Consider the following 27616-nt stretch of genomic DNA (forward strand, 5'->3'; position numbering starts at 1 on the left):
TTCCGTACGAGTCCCGTCGAGGTATAAATTCTCGGTACTTCTGTCTGCGTGGATCATTAGGTATATCGAGATTCAGCGATTAACCTTGTACCGCATGGACAGAATATTGACAGTTTATGATGCGTTAAGGCATCCGTAGCAGGTTTCCGGAGTTGTCCAGAAGCTACGACTGAATTCCGGGTTTCGGCGGACGTGCGACTGTGGTTGGGCCTTAAGCCGTCGTGCGTGGCTGTCCGAACCGGCGAATTTGTAACAATATATACAGTACGTATATAAATATATATATATCTTCTTCTTCTTCTTTCGGCTACTCCCGTTACGGATCGCCACAGCGGATCATCCATATGATCCGCATCGTGATTTGGCACATGTTTTACGCCGGATGCCCTTCCTGACGCAACCCTGGTCGCCTCTTACGACACAGGGATATGGTACACCTATTTTAACCAGGGTATACACCGGCCCAGTACACTGGTACTCATTTCGCCGACCTCGGAAGGATGACAGGCTGAGTCAACCCCCTGGTGTATTAATTCAGTGGCCCAACGGGGCTTGAACTCAGGACCTTTTGGATCCCAAGCCACTGCCCTAACCACTGCGCCAACACCAGGCTCATATAAATATATATATATATATATATATATATATATATATATATATATATATATATATATGTAAATATCTATACATGTATATATATATATATATATATATATGTAAATATCTATACATGTATATATATATATATATATATATATATATATATATATGTAAATATCTATACATGTATATATATATATATATATATATATATATATATATATATGTATATCTATACATATATATATATATATATATATATATATATATATATATATATATATATATATATATATATATATATATATACACACATATATATATATATATATATATATATATATATATATATATATATATATATATATATATATATATATATATATACATATATATATATATATATATATATATATATATATACATATATATATATATATATATATACATATATATATATATACATATATACATACATACATATATATACATATATATATATATAAATATATATATACATATATATATATATATATATATATACAGTGGGGAGAACAAGTATTTGATACACTCGCGATTTTGCAGGTTTTCCCACTTACAAAGCACATAGAGGTCTGTAATTTTTATCATAGGTACACTTCAACTGTGAAAGACGGAATCGAAAACAAAAATCCTGAAAATCACATTGTATGATTTTTAAAGAATTAATTTGCATTTTATTGCATGAAATAAGTATTTGATACATCAGAAAAACAGAACTTAATATTTGGTGCAGAAACCTTTGTTTGCAATTACAGAGATCAGACGTTTCCTGTAGTTCTTAACCAGGTTTGCACAGACTGCAGCAGGGATTTTGGCCCACTCCTCCATACAGATCTTCTCCAGATCTTTCAGGTTTCGGGGCTGTCACTGGGCAACACAGACTTTCAGCTCCCTCCAAAGATTTTCTATTGGGTTCAGGTCTGGAGACTGGCTCGGCCACTCCAGGACCTTGAGATGCTTCTTACGGAGCCACTCCTTAGTTTCCCTGGCTGTGTGTTTCGGGTCGTTGTCATGCTGGAAGACCCAGCCACGCCCCATCTTCGATGCGCTTGTTGAGCGAAGGAGGTTGTTGGCCAAGATCTCGCGATACATGGCCCCATCCATCCTCCCCTCAATACAGTGCAGTCGTCCTGTCCCCTTTGCAGAAAAGCATCCCCAAAGAATGATGTTTCCACCTCCATGCTTCACGGTTGGGATGGTGTTCTTGGGGTTGTACTCATGCTTCTTCTTCTTCCAAACACGGCGAGTGGAGTTTAAACCAAAAAGCTCTATTTTGGTTTCATCAGACCACATGACCTTCTCCCATTCCTCCTCTGGATCATCCAGATGGTCATTGGCAAACTTCAGACAGGCCTGGACATGCGCTGGCTTGAGCAGAGGGACCTTGCGTGTGCTGCAGGATTTTAATCCATGACGGCGTAGTGTGTTACTTGTGGTTTTCTTTGATTCTGTGGTCCCAGCTCTCTTCAGGTCATTGACCAGGTCCTGCTGTGTAGTTCTGGGCTGATCTGTCACCTTTCTCATGATCATTGAGGCTCCACGAGGTGAGATCTTGCATGGAGCCCCAGACTGAGCGAGATTGACTGTTATCTTGAACTTCTTCCATTTTCTAATAATTGCTCGAACAGTTGTTGCCTTCTCACCAAGCTGCTTGCCTATTGTCCTGTAGCCATCCCAGCCTTGTGCAAGTCTACAATTTTGTCCCTGATGTCCTTAGACAGCTATCTGGTCTTGCCCATTGTGGAGAGGTTGGAGTCTGATTGATTGAGTGTGGACAGCTGTCTTTTATGCAGATAAAGATTCAAACAGGTGCAGTTAATACAGGTAATGAGTGGAGAATGGGAGGGCTTCATAAAGACAAAACTAACAGGTCTGTGAGAGCCGGAATTCTTACTGGTTGGTAGGTGATCAAATACTTATTTCATGAAATAAAATGCAAATTATTTATTTAAAAATCATACAATGTGATTTTCAGGATTTTTGTTTTAGATTCCGTCTTTCACAGTTGAAGTGTACCTATGATAAAAATTACAGACCTCTACGTGCTTTGTAAGTGGGAAAACCTGCAAAATCGGCAGTGTATCAAATACTTGTTCTCCCCACTGTAGCCTGGTGATGGCGTAGTGCTTAGGGGAGCTGCTTGGGATCCTAAAGGTCCTGAGTTCAAGCACCGTTGGGCCACTGAATTAATACACCAGGGGGTTGACTCAGCCTGTCATCCTTCCGAGGTCGGCAAAATGAGTACCAGTATACTGGGCCGGTGTATACCCCGGTTAAAATAGGTGTACCATATCCCTGTGTCGTAAGAGGCGACCAGGGTTGCGTCAGGAAGGGCATCCAGCGTAAAACATGTGCCAAATCACTATGCGGATCATACGGATGATCTGCTGTGGCGACCCCTAACGGGAGCAGCCAAAAGAAGAAGAAGATTATATATGCATATGTATGTATATGTGTATATACATTATACAGTATATATATATATATATATATATATATATGCATATATATATACATATATGTACATATATATATATATATATATATATATATATATATATATATATATATATATATATATATATATATATATATACACATATATATATATATATATATATATATATATATATATATATATATATATATATATATATATATATATATACATATGGCAGTTAGGTTCCTTGAAATTGTTTGATTTCATGTGCATGAGTTAGTTGCAAAACGTTTGACCTTATCATTTCTAACTTTAACAATGCAACGTGGCCTAAAATATCGCGACTGAAGTCCTCCACTTCATGCTTCTACCACAAAGGATCCAGGTTTGTCCCCAGCTCTTTAGATTTTAGTGACAACAATTTGCTGCTCTTGGCACTATTGTGCAAACTACGTTTCAGATGCAAATGAGCTAACTAGGACATGACTGCACAATACTGGACCCAGGGAAATAGAACAACCTGTTTAGATTTATCCTTGGGTGAGATAAAACAGTTTAATATTCCCTTAAAGCATAACTTGTGTACTAACCCAATGGCAATCAAACCTATCCTCTCTCAGAAACCTCCCCAAGAAAAGTCCAACCTCTCCATTTTGATATTTGTCTGCAGGCCAGTGGAAAGAGCATCGCCGTCCTGCGATGAAAGCAGCTATTTGGAAAATGCGAGCAGTTTGGTGGAGAGAGCAGAACTGCAGCAACCTCACCACTTAGCAAAGAGTGGCCACCCAAGGCAACCTTATCACATGGTCGCCCACTTGCGATCACCCCCACGATCCTCATTTTCTGGTCTTCAGTCAAGGGCCTTGGACACTTCAGCGGTAACACCACCACGACCTTCCCACCAAGACAACCAAAAGTCAACAGCATTTTTGAGGACCAAGGGAGTTAGTCGTACAGCGAGCCCTGCAGAGAGACCATCCCATAACTCCTGGAAACTGGCAAGGCCCAACCATGGCGAGCAAGATCTGCCGCCTGCAGTCGACCAAAACTTGCTCCAGAAGCAGTCACGCAAGTTGCTGGCACAAGGCAGAATGGAGAAGCAGGTATGACGTTGGAGTTTCCAGCTTGTTTTGACCTTAACCTTGATTGGCCTTACTTTGATGACGATTGAGTCAATGCCTTCCATTAGGAGATAACATTTTGCAATATTTTTTGGCAACTCTGACATCTTGACCAGCATCCTGGTACCATCTTTGAAAACGTTCTGTTTAATAATGGCATAGTGCCTAACTTATTCAGATGTTTATGTTGTCCTGTTAATAACTGGTGCGTTTAGTTGGTAAAGTGCTGATTGTCGATTTGTGAAGCATAAACTGGTAGATACGCGTCTCCAGTGGGATTTCAGCTTTTCCGGTTCCAGTTTTTGAGTGACTGTTGGTTCTCTCCAGGGTTCTCTGCCGACTTTCTCAAAGATAAGTTTCCAGTCGTCGTTTGTCACATTTTCACTGTTATTTTGTTGCCTCCATGTTTACTGTGTGTTCCTAGTTATTCGGTCTTGTCAAATTTGTGCTATTTGGTGAGTATTCATCGGTCTTGTCATATCGGGTTTCCCTAAGGCCTACCCTTCTTCTCGTCTCTGCGCACGATTGTGTTTATTTGTATTTTACCCCGCCCCATCCCTCTCCCTTTCACGGATCTCCTATTGTCTCTGTTTCTCACTATTTTGTTCTTCCTGTCCCACTCCTCTTATCTCCTGCCTTGTTTTATGTTTCTGTGTATTAGTTCTTGCCCGAGCCTCGACATGGTATGCAAAAAAAAAGGACTTTTCATCAATCATTTACATCTTTGGTTTTACTAGCCGAGTACCCGCCCAATGGACGATCTTGTTCCAAGTGTGCAACACATTATTCTGACACATCCCTTTATTTGAGTGGTGTATAGGCAACAGAATGCTGCCTCAATCACTCCCGAAAATAAAAATAACCCGGGTTATGTCCATGAAGCAAAATCATGCATTCTGCTTATATGCATATGTAATACATCGTTATACAGATCAGTTAATTCCAATTGCACTGGCCCATAGGCTGACACTAGAGGCCTGAAGCCTGAGGCCTCTATGCACTTTTGCCTTCACAAAGCCCAAGATGCCAATCGGCTACGTTTTGACATTTGATGATCCTTTTAACAATCACTTCGGTTGTTTTACACTGAACAGAAAACTTATAGGGAGGGCATGGCAATTGTGAATCTGACACATCTGAAGATGCCTTAGGCTTACCAAAATGACGGACATGGATGATTTTTTTTTTCAGTTTACAATTGTCGGTGATGTTTGACCGGTTGTCCAACCAATGGGTATAGAACAGATATACATTCAAACATACATACATACATACCTACAAACACTTGCTCCATTACATATAGATTACACAGTTACCCATTGCAGTTGCTTGAAATAGCCACCAATTTAAGAGTATTCGGCAAAGCTATCGGTCATGATCAAGAAAGCACTTGTCTAGTTTTTAGCCAGCATCTTGAATTTAGACTTGCATAACGCATATTTTGACAGGATTGGAGTCAAACTGGACTATCATTCACTTACAACGTCTGGCGTTAAATGTGGCACACATTTCCAAGCTCTGAATTTATGTGCTTTCTTTGGCTACGATTTTTCCTTCTCATGGGGGACTCCATTGTTGGCACTGTTAGTCTGTCATTACACCAGCACCACTTTCTCAATTTCCAATAACAGTGCTTAGAAAAGCAACATCTTTAACAAGATCGCCATGACATGAAAAAACATCAAGACCTCTTGTTAGATTCTTCAAAGGTTCATGTCATGGAAATGTGGGCAGTGTGGCTGATTGTAGAGATTGCGGCCTTTCTACGGCCTCGGAATCACTGTTCATAATTGCCCCTTAACAGTTTTGCCATTAGTGCACGTGGCTGGAATGTGTGCGCCCACATGTGTGGGAGGGGGAGGGAGCCTATACACAAGCTGCTCACGAGGGTAGAGTAAAGATGGAGAAACTGTGGGAGAGGCAGGGGCGTGAACAACATGCACTCACTTGCCATGTTTGTGGTTGGAATGTATTGACGCTGCAGATGTGCAGAAAAGGACATTGACGCTACTTCTGCTACCCCGCGAGGTTCTATCTTTCGTCTTTATGGATGGGTCAAAGGAACTGTTCTAAGAAAGTGGGGAGGCTGTTATGATCAACAGCTCCTCAGACTGGGCCTTTGTCATGCAAAACTTTGGCATTGTACACGCTAACTCTCCTTGATCTTTCAACTGGTAGTGATGATGATAATGATGTTGTCCTACACCATTTACCTACTTATTATACCGATATGTCTTCTCCCTTTTCCTGATACTTTACTCCTGATTTTACCATTGCTGGTGGAACTGTTTGGTGTCTGCTTTTATTTTCCTTTTCTAAATGTATTTGGTCTCACTCAAACTTTTTGGGAATACTGGTTCAATTTATATTGAATCAGAATCCTATACACCATGATGGACTTTCAAACGCAGCGTGCCTGTGTCACAAAATGTTATATTATGATCACAGAGGCTCCATATTTTCATTATGATTATTTTAAGAATGTGGTTTGGCCTTCATGTAAACCTATAGCAATCGACTTGAACACGGGATCCCGTCCCATGATCTCTGGTATGCCAGAGCAGAGTACAAAACACTGTGTTGTCTTACTCCCTCACAGGGACCATATTTACTTGTAACTATTTTTGGGGTTTTCCACAAATAAGAACATGTACATTATTCAGTGCTTATTATTGTGGCCACTTGTATTAGGAAGTCAATTATTTCATGCATTTAATGTTTTGAAGATAAAATCACCTTCTTTACTCACTTGCCAACTTACGGACAGTGAGCAGTCTGGAAAGCCAAATAAGTCTGCTGATAATTAACAGTTCAACCACTATTTCATGTCTGTAGGTCATTAGCAATGTCTTGTTGTCTTTGTTTTGTACCGCAAGAGGTGCATCAATCGTAATACTCTTCGGAGTAGTGCTTCTGCTAAACTCCATTATCCATTTCTTACTTTACTCCAAAGTATATGTACAGATTGCCTTGGCTGTGTTCTTTTGAAGCAAAACATCTTTATATTAAAATACTCTTTCGAGGTTGGGCTGGCAGGATGGCCTAGACCCGAGAGGTACGCACACTCACCTTTAAGCTGTATTGCTCGGATGTTAATCTCGACCCAGCTATAAACTGTCATCCCGATGTTTTGCATGCTGGGTGAGCCATCAATGTGTGCGCCTTCCCTCGGAAAGATGTTAAACTGGGCATTCTGTCTGCCGGCATTAGTTGGCGGACGTTAAATATGCCACGGTGTCCTTCGCTAAGAGTTGGCGAGCTATCGCCGGCACCATGGCCAAATTTCAAATTCCTGCCCGAACTATACTTTGTTGAGCATCAGGTCTAGCTAGAGGGTTTTTTTTTTTTAAAGACGTGGGCCAAAAGCTTCCTGTGGCCATCCCCACAGGAACTTGGGAATAATTGTGGTCATAAAAGAAGCAGAAGAAGATTTTTTGATGTTGCCGAACTCAAATATTTAAGAAAGGAAAATAACTTTAGCACATCAGTTTAAACATTTTTGAATAAAAGTGTTGCCAAGCTTTGTGCACAAATTGTGGACATATTGCAGCCATGTGACCTTTAACCTCCACATTGCAGGCACAGCCTTACATTCTCCAGAGTGCAGATTGTGTGCACTGCATTACATTGTGATTAGAGATTGTTTGTCGCATGACGTATGTATGAATGGTAGTTTGGCAATTGCTTCACTCTCATGTTTCCGCAAACATGATTTTTTTTTTCTCCTGGTTACCCATTCAAGTTTCCACGTGACTTGTGAGTGACAGTCCATGAACCAGAGATTGAAATTTTGGAGTTGACTAATAAATGGAGGGGAAAATGCCATGATGATTTTCAGATAACCTGACATTTTGACTGAATGGAATCATGTGATGGATGTTCCACATTCAAATGAGCTAATTACCTCTGCCACCAAAGGTGTACAGAGGTTATGTTTTCACCCCTGTCTGTCTGTCTGTCTGTCTGTCTGTGACAATAATATTTCAAAAGGTTGTCGATGGATTCTGATGAAATTTGGTGGAGAGGTTCGGTGTGTGCCAAGGACAAAATGATTTGACTTTGGTGAAGATCTGAATCCGGATCCGGTTACGAGAATTTTTAAAGTGATTCTTCAACATTGAGAAATCGCGCCAAGAACAACATATAGCACAATATCTCAAAAAGTTATGGACGGATTTGGACAACACTTGGTGGACATGTTGGGTTTGTGACAAGGAAGAATTTATTCAATTTTAGTGAAGATCCGGATCCGGATACGAGAATTATTTCAGTGATTCTTCACCATTGAGAGGTGGGTCCAAAAACATATAGTACTTACTGTTGGACCCCAACATTCGAGCTGGATACGTTCCTGAATAATGCCGCGAATGTCAAAACTGCCATTGTCGGGGCATTCTTTTAATGGCGTAAAAGGGGATAGTAGGTTCCGGTGGTTCGTGATTCATGAAAAATTCTGTGAATGGTGAAGCCGTGAATGTCAACACCGCGAATGTCACAGCATTGTTTAAATTGAAAATTGGGGATAGCTTTCCAGCAGTTCCAGATTCATCGGGGACAATTTTAAAAGCTTAAAATTTTTTCGACTGAATGAACATGATTACAATTTCATAAAAAATGCCGACAAATTAAAAAAAAAAAAATCGACAACACCAGGGAGATTTTCCAATGTTTATTGAAAGAACGTGATTACAGTTTTTCAAAAGTGCTTAACCAACCATACCGTGAAAGTTTTTAAAAAACAACAGCAGGTACCATTTCAAATTACACAAACACACGCAACTTTTCAAATGATGATGGCAAGAGCAAAATGATGAATTAAAATTCAATGAACTCAACAAACTCCTCTGAAGATGATGCAGATGAGGTCGCTGATGAGTCATGCACTGAGAGAGAGGCAGGAGACGGTGCTAATGCTCCTGAGGTGGAAAGACAAGGGAAAAAAAAGAAACGTGTGCCTGAGAGTTGCTTGGTAGATTTCCACAGGTCATGTGAGGCGATAAGATCATCCAACTCCTTAGACTCCATCTTGTCAAAGCCTTCCGCTCCCACCTGCTGTGCCAACACAGAGTTATCCACTGCCTGTGGCCACAAGGTTTGCCAGCAGACATTAATGGTGGAGGCTCTCACCTTGTCCAGCAACTCGTTGATGGCGCTGATGCAGTGAGCTATGTTGAACTCTTTCCAACACTGCCCGCCGGCGAGCTCTGGATATACACGTGTCTGGGTGGTGTTCCTGGTTTTGAAGACCTTCACTAGGGTCCTTTTCATGGGGGAGCAAGAGTTTCTGCATCATAAACCAAAGGGGTATCGTATCAATACACATTATGTAAGCATACAAATCAATGTCCAAAATGCGGTGAAAGGTGCGGCGGGTATAGTATGTTTTGAAAGTGGAGTTTATCCCTTGGTTGAGCGGTTGGATTAGGGAGGTTGTGTTGGGCAGCAGGAAGATCACCTCGACATTACATTTGGGTGAGCCACCTTCAGGCCCTTGGGGTTGCCAGTGGCATTATCGATGAGCAGGAGAACCTTGAACGCAAGGTTTTTTTTTTTTTCTGCCAGGTACCTCTCTACCTGAAGGACGAAACAGTTGTGGAACCAGCCATGAAAATTGCTGCCGTTACCCACACCTTCTTGTTGGCCCTCCAAAACACGGGCAGCATGTGTTTATTATTGCCCTTAAAAGCACGAGGGTTCAGAGAGCAGCACAGCATTATGGGCTTCGTCATACACACCCCTTTTGCGTTTGCGCTAAAGAGAAGAGATACCCAGTCCTTTGCGGCCTCGTACCCTGATGTTCACGTTGAACGCCTCGTACTTCAAGATAAAAGTTCACGTTGGCATCTTTTTTCCAAAATGAGCCGGTCTCGTCAGTGTTGAACACCTGCTCTGGCAGGTACCCCTTCTTCTCGATGAGCTGCGCAAGTTGACCTCGGAATGTTTCGGCCGCCTTCTGATCCACGGAGACGTGCTCGCCTGACAGTTTGATGTTGCGGAGACCGTACCACTTCTTGAAGCAGTCAAATCATCCCCTGCTTGCTCAGAATGGACTGTGGCCGCTCGTAACTACATCGCTCAGTGCATCACTCGTAGCCACACCTACATCACTCGACTCGTGCTGGTGCCACCCGCACCAGCCAGATACGCACACAAACATATCACCTTTGCACGAATAAGAGGTCCACTTAAAGGCATGTTCTTCTGTGAGTTAGCTCTCAATGTATGGATGGAGTTCTTCTCCATCCTTTCTTTGTGGGCGTCCTGTACCTAGTTGACCACCTTGGTGCTCGGTCCAGCGCTCGTCGCAACACTTTCACAGATAGCTTTCTTGTTCTTCCGTATGTAACAAATGGTGGATTTGTTCATGCCATACAGTCTGCCTACAGAGGCTGCACTCTCTCCTCTCGAAAGCCGGTCCAGCAGCTCCACTTTGTTGCTCAGGCTCATCACTTTCTTCTGCTTCTTGGCAGTCAAAGCATCTCCAGCACTGATCTTGTTCTTGGGAGCTATGTTTGACCAAAAAGTGGAGCAAGAGGCAAAATACTGGTTAAGGCAGTGGGACGAGAAGAATAATTGAGACCCAGGACATGCTGCACACAAGTAGTCATGCAGGAATTGTGGGTAGCTGCTGGAGGGGTGAGTAGTCTTCCCATTGTTTGTGGAGGATGTTGGCAGGTAGTAACGTCTTACGCAGTTGGTGATAGATGCGGTGAAGCATTTTAATGGTGTAACTTGTGGGTGATGATGTCTTACGCAGTTGGTGGGAGATGCGGTGAAGCGTTTTAATTGTGTGACTCGTGGGGGGTGACTCCCCCACACCCCTTATTCAAAACCGCAAATACTGAAAGCACAGGGTCACAAATGTGGAAGCAGGTCACATTTTATCAACCGTGAATAAGTGAGATCCGCGAATGCCGGGGTCCGACAGAACTGTCTTGCATGATACAGGGTGTTCCAAAAAGACCTGGCCAACTTTGGTTGTAAATATATTTCCTATTTAGTACCACAAATGATACAGTGATCCTCTTTGTTTAATATGATGTAGAAGCTCATAAAGTGCTCTTTATTTTCAGGTCTGGTGGTTTAATGTAAAAGACAATGGTGACCACAGGAGAAAGCTCAGTGCGTCGAATGGTTCACCGAGACGAGATCCGACATGCAAGTTTAGCGTAATTTCCGTTGAAGGTATGGAAGGAATCCGCCATCGCGGACTAGTATCAGAGAGTGGTACAAGGGGTTTAAGGAGACTGGAAGTTGTCAGAAACAGAAAAGCACCGGTTGACCAACCACAAGTGCAGCAAATGTTGAACGAGTGTGTGAATCATTTCAACAAAGTCCTAGAAAATCAATTTATGCATCCAGAGAACTAGGACTACCAACCACCACTGTGCACAGGATTTTTCTTAAAATACTGAAGCTTTATGCCTATAAGGTGCAGATTCTGCAGGAACTAAAACCAAATGACAGACCTAAACACAAGGTGTTTGTCTTAGAAATGCTCAGTCACATCGAGGATTACGAAGATTACCTGAAAAGGATCATGTTCACAGACGAATCTTGCTTTCATGTATCGGGGAAGGTCAACTGGCACAATGTGAGAATCTGGGGCTCTGATATCCCCCACATGGTCATTGAACACATGCGATATTCCAAAGGTGAATGTGTGGTGTGGCCTTCTCCATGACCACTTGGTGGGTCCATTTTTCTTTGTGGAGGATACAGTGATGTCAACAATTTGTATGTTGCTCGTGATTATGTACTTTTGAAGAACAAACTGGAGGTAAATGTTGCACAACAAATATATCGATCTATGATCAATGAAGCAGTCTTGTTCTTGCATGGTGGAATCAAGGAACATTCTTGGCCACCACAACATCAATAACTGATTTCAACACTCAACATAGATTCTGGGCAGCTGCCACCATGTGAAGACCTCTTCTGCAGCACACCCTTTGAGCAAACTATTAGTCTGCCATCTGGAGATGGAGCCTCAAAAATTCCCCTGATATTGCAGACCCGGTTTTTGTTGTTTCATAACATAGCCTATGGCTGCTGGTTGCATCGTTTCTGGAAGCGCAGCTGTTATCAATAATCTGGTACTCGTTTTGCCGACCTCAGAAGGATGACCAGCTGAGTCAAACCCACCTGGTCCAGACCTCACTGAATGACATGGTTGGGAATCAAAGGAAGAATGAAGGCTTGTTATCAAATCAAATGTAAGACAGATTCTCTGGCCCCACCAAGCGGGGTTGACAAAATCATCCTCGGTCTAATATCATGCAGGTGTACTCGAACTTGCGGGCCATTGATCAGACTGCACGTGCATTTTTAATGGCCTTGTAGGCACAACAGCCTTCAAATGCCTCATTCTTCAAGTACCGCAAGAAAATGCCTCATCATAAAGTTATGATGAACCATAATTAAAAGATCTTGGGGAAATGTGAAAATATTTCCTTTTTTTGGTCTATTTCCTGAAAATCTCAAAACAAATGGCACAAAACCCTACAAAATATACATTATTGTCATATGCAGAATTTTATACTGAACATTTATTGGACTCCATATGCCCTGGGCCAACCAATTCCAGGGTCGAGCCGAGTTTCTGCAATACATCAAATTGGGTATAAAATGGTGGCCATTTTTTTTTAAAATGGTCACCAAAATTGTAATTTGCTGGGAATGTGGAACAATGTCTATCACGTGATTCCATACAGTTTAAACATCAGGCTATCTGAAAATCCTAGTGGCATTTTGCCCATCCATTTTGTAGTCAAATTTTGTCTGGCTCATGGACAATGAAGACAATGCCTGGCCATCAAGGACAGCACTCATGGGATGCTATGTAACAGCTTGCTCATGAATATTTACTGAGAAGCAAGTATGGCTCGTCACCCCTTCTCTTTTTCTGCTTTTTTTTTTTTTGCTCAAATAACTACAAACAAGAACATTTTAAATTATTTAAAAGAGCCGCATAAAGTGCAGCATGCTTCGATGGGAAATGCAGAATAGGGTTGAGATTAATGAACTCAGCAATCATTGCAGTCTGGTTTTCTAATGTTTGCTTTGTGAGAATTGAGCTGCCAGTCTGGAAGATGCCCACCCTCCCAAAAAACGTTTCAGCCAATCGTTTCATTGGCTTCGAAATTAGAAGTTTAGATCTCATGATTCAGCTTTAACGGCCATGCCATTTGAGAATAAAAGCATTACGGAATATGTTTCTTTTGATCCCCAGCCATGGAAAACTAAGCCAGGAAAACCCTCCTGTCGAGATTCTGAATAATTTTGGGACTGACGTAAGCTCTTTCTGAAGTGTAAAGGGGAACCACCTTTTGTGCTCGTATTTCACTTGGTAGAGCGATAATTCCCTGGTGCTCCATCGTGTCATCTCAGAACCGAGTTAAATATTTCCATTGAATCATCATTTGAGACGTTTGAACCTTCAAGGGATCCCCCAACTGATGATGCATGTGAGCTCATAGCTGTCTGGAGTGCACATGCTCTGAAAGTTACTTAGTTTATTTTACCTATTTCATCTTTTAACTCTTGTTGTGGACACCTCAGCATATCTTCGTTTTGTACAAGGATGGTTCGACTTTGACTTGGATTATTGTTTATAAAATACAGAGTAATTTATCTTGATTGATCATTTTTCAGGGAACTTGTCTTTATCCTGTTGGTAACCAATACAGCATAATTTGTTTCCTGTTTTAATGCAAATTGTTGAAAATGAAGGTGGTGTAAAGAGGAAGAGAAGCTGATTGGAAGCAAAAAAAAAAAAAAAATTGTGTGGAATGACAAATAGTTATGAAACTTCTGGGAAAGAAACAAGTCTGTTGGAATTTCCAGATGATTTGATGCATCGTGTGGGGATGCTTAGCTGTCAAGAACCCATGTTAAAGGATACCTTTGGGGGCAAGAGGTTTTTGATGAATGAGGAGAGAATGAGCTACACTGGCTGCTGAAGAATACGCTGCAGGATGGCGAAGGTTTACACTCAGATGGGATATGCATGTGTCTGAAGACCCTGAAAAGTGATGTTTCATTTTTACAATATCCACACAAGCTTAGTTCACGAGTATAAACTTGTATTCTTGGTTTGTCTGTGCATGGCAAGTTAACTTGTACGTGGTGATCAGTTTCTGGGGGAAGATTTTGGTGAAAACCGACATTGCTGACTGCATGCCACGTTTTCCACTGCTGTTGAGCCAAAGCACTCAAAGCATGCCGCCTCGTCCCAACAATCCTGGGATTGCCGTATTTTCTATTCTGTACTTTTGTGGTTGTTTCGTCTGAATTTGCTGCCAACTAGTGAGCGTCATTGCGGTGTCCTACTTCCCAACCACCATTGTCAGAGGTTTGCTCCCACCTGCAACTTCTTATTACACTTGGCCTATGTGGTACTGTCCATCATTGTGACATTTAACTTCTGACTTGCCATTTATGATTCCATTTTAAGACAAACTCATTTACTGAGGCCAGAGAGCCAACTTCATGAAATACTCATTCTTTGTGATCTTTTGACGCCGATGCTGATCTTTCATGCTCTGGATCTTTGTAACACCAAGTCCGATGATGTGTCACAGTTGGAAAAGCTATTTACAACAAAGACGAGGGCAAATTGCTTGTGTGTTTTGAACTCTGTCAATGTCATGTCTTTTAAAAAAAAATTATTTCTATGCTGCCAATTTCTCGGTTTTGTTGCCGCAAACTGACAGCCAGAAATGTTTCCGCTGCCCTCGAATAACCTTCTAATCCATAATTATTTTTCTCTCCTGCATACAAAAGGGATGCTAAGATAAGCACACGTGCTTTATGTCCATAAACAGGAATATCCGGGCTGTGCCCTTGCTTCACCGTATCAGCTGTTGGCAATGCAGCCTGTCCAGCTTTGGTGAACCAGAAACGGACTGTGGCTGGATCCCTGGACTGCCTCATACCTCCTTGTCTGGAATCTCTCTGCACTTCATTCTTCTCTCCACTCTTACTCATGGATGTGAATCTTGAAAATCTCCTTGCAGCCCATTACTTTGCAACTGTGTTTAATCCTCCACCCCAGATGCACATCTCCACGTAGCTGCTTCTCATCTACAGGCACAACTCACACCTGACTGTACATAGTGGTCTGTGGAACTCTCTCTCTCTCTCTCTCTCTCTCTCTCTCTCTCTCTCTCTCTCTCTCTCTGTCTGTCTGTCTGTCTGTCTGTCTGTCTGTCTGTCTGTCTGTCTGTCTCTCTGTCTGTCTCTCTTCTGTCTCTCTTCTGTCTCTCTTCTGTCTCTCTTCTGTCTCTCTTCTGTCTCTCTTCTGTCTCTCTTCTGTCTCTCTTCTGTCTCTCTTCTGTCTCTCTTCTGTCTCTCTTCTGTCTCTCTTCTGTCTCTCTTCTGTCTCTCTTCTGTCTCTCTTCTGTCTCTCTCTCTCTCTCTCTCTCTTCTGTCTCCTACGTGTCTGAAATTACTCACACACAGTCTCAGTTTAGCACCATTAGACCTGCCCCTCCTCCCTCTCTTTAACACTTCATCCCACGTTTACCCACCCTCTCCCTCGGTCTCTTTATCTTGTACTGAAAGAACACGGCTGTTTTTCATTTATTTATATCAAACTTCCATGTCCATAATTTGATTTGCCTTTGATACTGTTCCTTTCTTTTCTCTGTTCCTTTCGTCTTCTTTCTTTCTTTCTTTCTTTCTTTCTTCCTTCCTTCTTTTTATCGTGAGACTCGTCCAGAGAGAAATCTCACTGTATTACTCAGTTGTTTGTCGGGTTCATGATTTGTCAAAAAGTGTAGAAGATGAAGATGAAATTGTGCACACTGCTTCATCGGAGCTCTTCCATGAGCCTTGACCGACTATGTGTACAAAAAAAAAAGAAATGCGAGTCAAAGAAGAACTGATTCAATTTTGGTGAACTTGAATGTCCCAGATTTGAGTACAAAGTTTTTCAACAACACCACAAACATGATAAGGAGGAAAGTGAAATTGTACTTTGGGCCGAGTCAAGTCAGGGCTGTTTAAATTTTCATGCAATTCCATATTGGTTTCATGATGGCCTCGGTTTCAAGTACACTGCTATAATGACTCAAAACTCCGAGGCGAAGGAAAGGAAGATGTCGCACTTCACTTCACTGTGACTTGCGATGGAGTTTATGTAATGTTGGTTTATCTTCTCGATGGTATAGTGCATGTCCTGTGTTTGAATACACAGAAATCTCACCTGGTCGTCTTCTTCTTTGTCTGTTTGCAGCACAAGGCTGCAGGGTAGCATCATTTGATGAGGGTGCGGCTGTCGCTGATACAATGGTCTCTTCTGGTTAGAGCAGGAATCTGTAATTTGTTCATGGTGCCGATGATAGCTCACCGACTCTTCGCGAAGGACACCATGGGATCTTTGACATCCACCAACGAACGCCGGCAGACGGGTTTCCCGTTTAACGTCAATTCGAGCGACGGCACAAACATTGATGACTCACCTTGACTGTGAAACACCAGGATGACAGTTAATAGCTGGGTCTTGATTCAAGCCAAGGCTAGACAACTAGACAACCAAGGATGACAGGCCATCCTGTCAGCCCAGTCACCTGTGAATCTACTCCATGGTTCCTTCTCTTTTCTTCACTTTTCTTTAGCTTTACAACATTGCTTTAGTTGCTGATTGAGCTTCAAAGTTGCTGGTTTGATGTCATCTGTTTGCTAAAACTCTGTCCAAAATGCTCATTCGAGTCGCATGTTGATGCAATGGATGGAATCAACAGGATGTTGATTGAGGAATGCAAAGTGCCGTGGGAAGCAAGTTGAAACTAACGTTTTGGGCGTAAATGATCTGACCAAGGGTTAACACCCAAATCACCATTTTGCTTCCCACGGCGGTTAGCGTACCTAAATTAATGTACTGTTGATTTCATCCATTGTTCTACCTGTTTGCCAACGGACATCGACACTAGCTTTTATCAGCAAGACTGATTCTTCATTTTACATGTTGATGCAAGCTGTTCCAAACCCATGTGATCATTTCACAGTTTTCTTTTGGGTGGTTGTCCATGCTGCTGGCTTGTCCTCCTCCTTCTTCGTATGCAGCACAAGTCTGCGTGTTGCATCATTGGCTGAGGGCGCAGCTGTGCCGCTGATGCAATGTCCCTATTTCCAGGACACTGGTACTCATTTTGCCAATCTCAGAAGGATGACAGGCTGAGACAACCCCGCCTGGTGTTAATTCAATGGTTGATCGGGCTTCAAACTCAGGACCCTGAGATCCCAAACCAGCCACCCGAACCGCTAAGTCAACACCAGGCTTCCACTTGCTTGTGGAAATGAGGTATCTTGCTTTACTTTGCTTCCTGGTACTCTTCATGTTGATGTGCTGTCACACAGCAGACAAGCTCCCTGGGTAAGGCTTCCATTTTTAGCTAAAGGAGCATTAAGGCCAAAACATGTGTTCAAAACTGGAGTTTGCAATGCTGACTTGCACACTTCACCCTTTAAGGGTTGTTGGCTTTGGTAACTTAAGGAGAATCTTTTTTTTTTTTTTTTTTTTTTTTACATGATCTGAGGCTCGCAGTGGAGCTGCTGCACACATATGGCCATAAAGACGAACATTCATGACACAACACAGGACCGTTTGACGAGACAAACACAGCCACTGAGATTGGGAGAAGTGCCGTCACTTCCTGGGGTACTCAGCTGATGGGTACCTGCCACGTCACAACAATGGCGCCGCTTTTCTCACCGCACTCTGCGGGGCATTTCGTAAAGAGAAATTTCCTCCTCCCCATAGGTGCCCACCTATTGTGGATTATCCGTGCTCTTGTTCTTTTAAATGCTGAATATCAAGCAAGGAAGCAGCACGTACCATTTTAAAAGTATTGTTGCAGGCCGGGGGTCGGTGGCGAGAACGACCGCGAGGTGGGGGAGGTTACGCCTCCTCCCACCAGACTTCCCGGAATTGTAGGCCGTCACTCCGGATAATTCCGTGAGCTGGCGGATCGCTGAACCGACCGTGGACGCCAATATCTCAACCGCGTAGCGTAGGGTCTGTTTGTCTATAACCAATTTGCCTAATGAACTACGCAATTTCGACTACCCGGGAAACCACGCCCTCGGCACGTCTTGCTCGAACCGGGTCACTCTACCGACTGCGGTAGAGTTCCAACTACCGACTACCAACTCCGGTTCGGGTGCAGCCGAGCGGAAACTGCCAAAGCCGTGCCGGCTGCGATAGACCGATTACCGGGGATGAAACCCCACTTATACTCTGACCCGGACCATGCTGGACCAATGTAAGAAGGGACACAAACGGACTGGGAACATTTCTAATACATTTATTAACAGTAAAATAAGGACAAAGGCAAGACTTGACGCGAATATGCAAGCAGGGAAATATTTACAATAAGCAAAAACACTTAAACAATTCTACTTATAGACGGGCCCACACGCAGACACACACACAAAAAGAAAAGAAACCCCAGAGTCTTTATTTGACCCTCGCAGCCATGAAGAGAGACAAGCTGGGGTCAGAGTTCCGTGGGTACCTACCTGATCGTCGGAGGGAAAGCGTGCTCTGTAGTGCGACACCTGCCAAAGGTCGTAGGTTTGGTCCCAGTCGCACGCGTGGGACTCGTGGCTCATGGCAGAGCTCGCGTGGTGAATAGTCGGGGTCCACAGAACTCCTCTCCCCATAAGAGCTACCAAGAAGAACGAACCAGACTACTCACAGCCACCGTGAACAAGAACCAGACTGCTCACAGCCACCATGAAAACTCCTCTCCACCGAACTCTCTGCTGAGGATGGCATCGTAACTTTTATGGACCTCCCTCAGCGGAGAGGGGCCTTGGTGAAACTGACGTCACTGTTCACCCCGATTGGACGGGGCTTCCATGGGTCCGCCCTATCTGGGTAGGGTTTCGGCCATACCGGGAAGCCCGCCCACTCCACACGTGCGGACTCTCCCAAAAAGGTACTTCACAAAGATTTTGCCTCGAAACAGCGAGTCGCCGGTTGGGTGGGTGAAGCGCTTGTTCAGTGGGGTTGTCGGTTTGTTTGTTGGATGGTCTTAGATGGTTTGTTGTATGTAAAGATTTAATAACCTAACTAAAAGAATTCGCAACGCACGTTTTTGATTCTTCCACTAGACAAAAGGAAAGGGATCTGACTACACATGTACTTAACGGGATAACTGACTTTTGGGACCTGTATGTTGAATGCAAATGGTTTCCAGGTCCGTAACAGTATTTCTTCCCCTGTCATCTTCCTTCACTCTATAGTTAAAATTTATCATCTTGCTATTCAAACATTCTATTTTCTTTTCTGCTTTTCTTTCAACGTCTTTTTAAGCTGATGCATGAATTTTTTTTTCTTCCATCATTTTGCTTGCACTGACTTTTTTTTTTTTTGCTTGCACTGATCTTCCTACCTTTCTCTTCTTCATCTCAGCAAAGGATATGGCTTTCTTCACTGTCCATGAAAGCTATAATAATCCTGTTCAAGTTTCTTTTCTCGTCTTGGCCTAAGTTTTCTTGCTTCAGCCCGAGAGGTTAAGCTCAACAGCTGTGCAAAGCTGGCTGTTTATGTGAGCTTTTGAAATCTGTGTTGAATCAATGAAATCCTCTTTTGAAGTTGTGTTTTGTGGTGCAGTATGAGTGTCATCCTCATTGTCCTTTCACTTTTCTGGAAGTTTCAAAGTAAAAGGTCTAGTTGATTTCAAAATTATGGATATATTTGTAAATATATGTGGAAAAATTATGGGCCCAGACCGGGAATCGAACCCTTGTCCTCTGGAAAACCGTACCAGTGCTCTGCCATCTGAACTATCGGAGCTATCTGAGCTGCCCCCCCCCCCACTGCTTCCGGGGCACTCACTGCCAACCATAGGAGCAGCTGGTGGCTGTTCTCGAGGGGGTCTTCCCAGTCTGGGCCCGTAATTTTTCCACATATATTTATGATGTTCTATCCTGTTCATTTTCCAAGTACATTACTATGCCCCCCTGTGGTGTTTAATAGCGGAGATGGATGTGTCCCCCCACAGGGGGAAGACCCTCTCAAGAACAGTTCCTGGCTGCTCCTCTGGTTGGCAGCGAGTGCCCCGGAAGCAGTCTGGGGAAGAGAGTGGCACCTGTGTATGTGGAAGCGTTGCATTGCTCAGCTGGTGGGTCGACCAGATAGCTCAGATAGCAGAGCACTGGTACGGTTTTCCACAGGACCTGAGTTTGATTCCTAGTCTGGGCATGTAATTTTTCCACTTGTATTTATGATGTTCTATCCTGTTCATTTTCAAGATATATTTGATTACAGTCTCATTATTTGATGCTGTTACGTGGAAAGGGGGGATCCGTCGGTTGTCTTTATAATGTTATGGACTGCATGATCGTATAGGGTAGCATTCTCCTTTGTATCAGGATATTTGGCGCGAGGTAAATCGTCTGTTGAAATATGCCTGAGGAGGTGGCGAGTGTATACCTTAAAGTTGCATTGAGTAAGGACGTGTTGTGTAAAACCTCCTGTAGAACAGGCGAGGCCAGTTGAAGGACTTGTGTGTGCAAAGGCACATGCACAATGCGCTTCATGCTTTTGAAGGGAAACCACACAAACTGTTTGATCAGTAAACTGGAAGCTATCAGACAAAGTCAGCTGTGGAGCCCTGGAGAGTGGTGGAAAACTTTTAATTGGGGGCACTCCTCCGGATGGGATGGCCTGGAAGATGGCGGCACCCACACCAGCAGGCGGCCAATAAGAGGAACTTACTTGCATGAGGTGGTTCCAGAGTTTACGATGGCCGTGGCCATGCTTGCACACAGCAGTTGAGCCCAAGCCTATGAAGAGGTAACAACTCTCTTCTCTCTCTATATCTCTCTGGTTCATCTTCCAAGGAAGGACTGCTATGGAGAGACCTGGACACCACATTCTTCTTGTCCACTGACAGCATCGCTCCTGCCATCCTGCCCACTCCAAACTGCTCTTCACTCTGTGTTACAGTGACTTGTAAGCCACACATCAACTTGTACCTGCCACAGCCCTCGCCTGCCCCTTTGTTCTTCTCGTATGAGTGTGGTATTTTAGCGCCATAGTGTATTTATTTTATTCCTTCTATTGTGCATATGTTCGGATTTTCATAACCCACCTTCCCCATCAATCTGTCCTCATACGCCAGATATGTCCGGGTATTGTTGTCTCAACTCCCGTGTCTCATTAATTTTAATATACCATTTTAATTATAAGAATCGTCTTCCCGCTTTTTTGCCTCCCGTGTGTTTCATCGCTAGTTTCGGCTTGGACTGTGTGATCCTTGGAGAAACGTAGTATTAATTGAACGCAGTACTTTAAGCACTGTTTCGGCATTCGCGGAGGCCTTCATCAGACCGACCCAGTCGGTCTCTGTTCACATTTCGTCGGATGTGACAATATGTTTGGTAAATATAAAGTTTCTTGCACTATTTGTTTTGTTCTAGGAATGGATAAAATGACATTTGTACCAATAACGTGGTTGGCAGAAAGCTTTGGTAAAGAAGGCATACAAACTATTGTTAAATTCTTGGTGATGCAGAAAAATGCATGTGAAGTCCACAAAGAAGATTCTATAATATGTATATGTGGGAAAAATTAAACGCCCAGACCAGAAATCGATCCCAGGTCACCTGGTGTACCACACCAGTGCTCTGCTATATCTGTGACCCACTGGCTGAGCACGCAATTCTCCCACGTATAGAAATGCCACTCTTGTGGACAGGCCATCGCTGCTCCTATGGTTTGCAGTGAGTGTCACGGAAGCAGTGGCAAAAAAAAAGAGTGGCATTTGTATATGTGGGAGTATTGCATGCTCAGCTGGTGGTTTGTCCAGATAGCTCAGATGGCAGAGCACTGGTCTGGTTCACCAGGTGACCTGGGTTTGATTCCTGGTCTGGGTGTGTAATTTTTTTCCCACATTTACATATTATGTTTGTTTGCCTGTTAATTTGTAATTGAAGAAGATCTTGTAATAGTGTAATGTTTCCAAACACTTGTCTGCACTTGAGAACTGTTCAGCAGTGGGTGTCATCCTCTTTGGGAGTAAAATTCATGCGAGGACATTGTCACAGTTATAAATGAGCTCTTACTTCAAGATTAGCTTTTCACAATTCAAGAACTTGTGTTCAACATGAGAAGTACTCAAGTCAACAGTGCATCACATTGTCACTGAGGATCTGGGGGAAAAGAAAGGTGAGGGCCAATTGTGTGCCATCATGTCTTTACAGTCCTGTCAACAGCTTTTTCAATGTTTTCAGGAAAACAACAGTTTCTTGGAATGCATTACAGCTTGAGAGAGAAAAAAAATTGTGTCACCGCTCATGAGCTCAAACTGAAGTCTTCTTCAACAGATTGAAAAGAGCCAACTTTTCTGTGTGCCGATTACAGTCCTGGGAGTGGGAAGTTTAGTGTCATCCAGTATATTCATCGATCTTACAACCATGTGATTTTTCACTTATTCCCAAGAATATTAAACGAGCTCAGAGGAAGATGTTTTGCAACCTCTGAAGAGTTTAATACTAACAAGTCTACCACGTTAAGGATACTTCAGAAGGAAGGTTTCTTTGCTGGAATCAAAAGGTTGGTTGACTGCTGTATGAGGTACGTTGAAGATGATCGAGATTATGTGGAATGATGTGACATGAATAAATTTTTTTTCATTGGTAATGGGTGACAACTTTTGGGATTACCCTCATAAAACTCCTTGTCTTTCACGGTTTATTTTGTTTTTCCTTAGCATGAAACAATTTAACAGTTAACAAAGCACAGAAAGAGGCTATTCATCCCGTTTCTTTCGTGCCAAGTCCCCTCCCAGCACTCTTCATACGAAGCAGTGCTCTCTAACCTGTGTGATGTGTGTTGCTGGTGTTTGGGAGGCTGGGGGGAGGCATAATGAATGAGATGGTTTGGTAGGGAGGAGATGGTGGGATTAAGAAAGGGAAGGGAAATAGTAAGGGGGAAGGGTGGGGAGGTACTTTGTTTTCTTCTTCTACTTTGGAGTGGGGAGGGATGTAATTGGGTGGTGGTTAAATTATCACAGATGACACATCTGCACTTAACAAGACCTACGCCTATAAGAATCTACGTCCCTTTTTTTTTGTACATAGGTCTCCACTAAGGAAGAGCAAAGTAAAGGGTATCAGGCGGTTAAAGGGAAGCTAGTAGTAAAAGGTTGTTGGCACTGTCAAAAGACTATTTGTAACACGGGCAAAGATATCATTTGAAACTTTGGTGACAAATAGCTCGCAAATGGAAATTATCATGAAGGATGGAACAAATTTGTGGCACACAATTTTAGATAGATGGATCGTGGTGAAAATCCATGTTGAAGGCATGAATTGAAGAATGGGACTGCATCGGGTCACATTTTAAGTCAAAAAAAATTATGAATGAGTAAAAATGAGCAAACGTTGTATTTAAGTCGATAGATAAGCTGTGTGTTGGCAGAAAATCACATCTGAATACCTTGCTGGGCTGAAAGAGTATTTGGGCACAAGTTACTGTAGTACTGGAAGGAAGACTTCCCCCCACCACATACCCCCTCCCACCCACCCTCCTGCCAAAAAAAAAAATCCTGTGAGAATTGAACAGACTCTGGCCTCTTACGAGAAGATAGCAATGACGTGAGCACCATTTGACATTAAAAAGTACTGACGGGGACCCTGCCCGAAGTGAATACAAATACTTCATGGATTTGAAGACAAAACCCTCGTATGCTCTGAGGAGCTGCTGAGCAAACAATGAAGTCCATGGTAATAGTATCTCAGTAACTTCATCATGGTCCAGAACTCTATCTCTATCATGCAATAAACAGCAGCATGAAACTTACAAGATTATATATTTTACTTCTTCTTTAATACCACAATCATTCCCACGTTCTTGTGAGGTTGGCCGGGGGAAGTTTTTAGGCCAAGTCTTTCATGAACCGGATATCCAGGCCTGACACTTGACCAAGTAGTTAGGCCAGGAAATTTGGAATTTGGCCATGGTACCACCGAAAACTCGCCTACGCTTCGTGTAGGACACCATGGGACTTTTAATGTCCACCAATTAATGCCTGCGGACAGGATGCCCAGTTTAACGTCCACCCGAGGGACGGCACACACATCGATGAATCACCCTGCCGAAACAATGGGATGACAGTGTATAGCTGGGCCGGGATTCAAACCCAGGCTAGATAGCTTAGAGGTGAGTGTGTGTACGTCGAGGCTATCCTGCCATCCTCAGCCTCATGTTGGAAGATGCTAATAAGATGACATCCTTGGAATTCACTGCCTCTGGAGAAGCAAGATCGAAACAGCTGCACCAAACCAGTACAATCTGTCGCAACCTGTCTTGGGCAGACCATCTCTCCAAATTGGCCTCGAAAGATACACTTGGTAATCTCTGTAGCGCTCAGTCCATTCTCAACCCTGCAGAAGTCATCATGGTGTACAAAGGCCTTCAACAAAAGTACTATGGAGTATGGCTTCCCACTATACACAGGGTGGATGCATTAGTAAAATGGTTTAGAGAGGAATTTCCATAGAAGCAGAAAGGTCATCTATGAAGTCAAAGAATACGGTTCGTCCAAAAGCCCTGTCTTGCGGCACACCAGCATAAGCAGGAGGATCACGAGAAAGAATATACCACCAAGAGCAACCCATTGTTTTGGCTCGTAGAGAAGATTGTGGAACCATTCAAGGAGGGCTCTTGGATACCATATTGGCAGACAGCTTTGAAAGTAAAGCTGACGACCGTACAGTATCAAAGGCATAATAGATGTCCAGAGAGGTGGTCCTGTTTGAGAATTAGAGCATCCATACCTTGTTGAATTGTAATAAGAAGCATGTCCATGGTAGAATAGCTGGCACAGAAGCCATAAAGCTACAAATATCACATGTCATAAAATGTTGAAATCACGACAAGTGAGGAAGAGTGAGTTCAGATGGCCAGTGACAAGTTGATCCATATTTTCACAAAGAGGTGAATCGGGAGTCATCATTTTTTGGTGGATAGTGGTGCACCACACAGATAAACATGAGACTTGAGAAGAGAAATGGAGGTCCTCAATGCCGGACATGAAATCCGAGCCATATCCAGAGACATATTGCGTGCTTTTGACACAGTCTGGCACCCTGCCCTGTTCACCAAACTCTCTTCCCATGGTATCCAAGGCCATTATCTCCACTCATGGCTCGCAGACTTCCTCTCCTGTCACAGTCAACGTGTGGCCCTAAATGGAGTTCTTTCATCCCCTCTTCCTGTCCAGGCTGGAGTTCCTCAAGGTAGCGTTCTGGGCCCTGTTCTTTTTCTGGTTTTCATCAACGATCTCTCCGACTCTCAAAAATCCTCTTTATCTCTTTGCTGATGACTCCACCCTCTGCTGTACCAACTGTCATCCCTCAGACCGGCAAGCAGCAGCTTCTTCGCTCACTGCAGATCTCGAGAAAATCACAAACTGGTCCAACACGTGGAACATGTCTTTCAATCCGGACAAATCTCACACTCTCACAATGTCTCTCCGAAAGGACCATTTGGAACCCCCCCCCTATCCACTTTCTCAACAATCCTCTGGAAGAAGTGCTTTCTTTCAAGCTTCTGGGTCTCACTATCTGCCATGATCTTTCCTGGGAAAGCCACATTTCCAACCTCGCCTCCAAAGCCAGTCGCCGACTGGGGATCCTCCGTCATGCAAAGTCCTTCCTCAGCCCACCTGAGCTCCTGACCACGCACAAAGCTTTCATCCGAGTCTTTGGGCCTCTCACTCTCTCACCACAGGTAGGTCGGTGGTCTTTCCATCTTCTACCGTCTCCTCTCTGGTCTCGCCCTCCTCTCCCCCTGCTGTGTCTGCGATTTGTCCCTACCATATTTCCATAGGGCACTCAAGGTCCGCCAACAATCCCCTTCTGGTAAAACTACCAAAATCACGAATCACTGCTCACCTTCTCTCTTTCATTCCTCTTTTTTCCCACCTTTGGAATAAACTCCTCACTCTGTTCAATCCCATTCTTCCCTCCAGGCCTTCAAAACAGCTGATCACCACCACCTCTTATCATCCCCCATCCAAATCCTCGATCTTTTCTACCCCCTATAATCCACCCAAGCCCACCTCCTTCAAATTCCATGTTTTCCTTCCTGAAAGTCCCTGTAATGTTCATCTTGTATACCCCGTGTTCCTCGCCCCATCGCTCTCCCTTCCACAGATCTCCTAATGTCTCTGTTCCCCACTGTTTTGTCCTTCCCACTCCTGCCCCTCTTGTCTCATGACCCCCTTGCTATGCGTTGTGTGTTCGCACTTATACGAGCCTCGACAAGGTATCCAAAATAAATAAATAATGTCGTCTTGTAAACTGTTTTACCTGAAATTATTCAACGCAGAGTATTTACAATAAACTCATCCTGATGTAATGGTGTAGTACGTGTGAAAATGGGAATTTATAAAGTTCAACGAATTTGTAACAATGCTGACCCCGAAGACATTCGCAGTTATCATCCAATCTCATTATTCACTATCTTTTCAAAAACACTTGAAAGAATTGTTTACATACAAACTGTAAAATTTCTCAAGCAATCTAATATTTTTTTTGTAATTGGGTTTTCACAATAAACGTAGTACCAATCATACATTATTAATATTCATAGACAATGTGGCATAAGCAATTGATCAATTTGAAAACACAGTTGGTGTCTTCCTAAAACTTCTCTAAAGCTTTTGATACAATTGACCATCACATTATTTTACACAAATCATCACATTATGGAATGAGAGAAATAGCCTTGGAATGATTTTAAAACTACCTCTTAAATAAATAAATAAATAAAATTGTGGTCTTAAATGGGTTGGACTCCAACACGTGATCAGTGACTTGTGGGGTTTCCACAAGGATCTATCATTGGTCCCTTTTGTTTGTTATACATACATATTGTTACAGATTCGCCTCCGGCGGGAATCGCGGAGGGAGTTCAGGGACCCACTACCGAGCCGACAAGCCTGAAGCCGACGAACCGTGAATAACTCCACGGCACAACCGGTTGCTAAGGCCTAAGTCACATTTGCTCTATGGCGAGGATAAGGCGGCCGTACGCCCTCTGAATTGACAGAAATGTGCGGCGGCCGCAGAGTTTCTGCGGTGGCCTCAGGGTGGCCCTTCGCCGTTTGGCTATCTTTTACAGGCCGTAGGGGTCGCCGTGGAATTATAACGTGGAGTTATAACTTTTTTCATCTCTACGTTGGCCGTAGCAATTCGACATGCCGTAGTTGTGACGTAGTTGTGTTCCACGTCGACCGGACGTAGGGCGTACGGTGGGCTTGCGTTATTCGTGCGGCTGCCGTCGTCTCTTATCAATGAAAAATGAATTTTGCTTGAAAAACCGAATACTTTTTTAAAAAATCGAACACAACGAAGCGTTCATGTTTGTTCACGTGTCTCCCCCACCTGTTCG

The 27616-nt window shown here is 43.2% G+C and overlaps 1 protein-coding gene across 2 annotated transcripts in view; it reads left to right on the forward strand.

The window, feature by feature from the left end:
• The window catches only part of TTLL5 (tubulin tyrosine ligase like 5), a 270134-nt gene that overhangs the window by 224790 nt on the left and 17728 nt on the right, over nt 1-27616 (forward strand). For both annotated transcript variants that reach the window (XM_085869871.1, XM_085869872.1), the window contains 2 exons: nt 3753-4185; nt 20217-20372. In XM_085869871.1, the coding sequence (XP_085725997.1) occupies nt 3753-4185; nt 20217-20372 (589 nt within the window). The remainder of the gene's footprint in view (nt 1-3752; nt 4186-20216; nt 20373-27616) is intronic.

This window comes from Eptatretus burgeri, chromosome 2, assembly GCF_056783735.1.
Source record: "Eptatretus burgeri isolate ZD-2024b chromosome 2, Ebu_testis_v1, whole genome shotgun sequence".
In the NCBI taxonomy this organism is placed as follows: domain Eukaryota; kingdom Metazoa; phylum Chordata; class Myxini; order Myxiniformes; family Myxinidae; genus Eptatretus; species Eptatretus burgeri.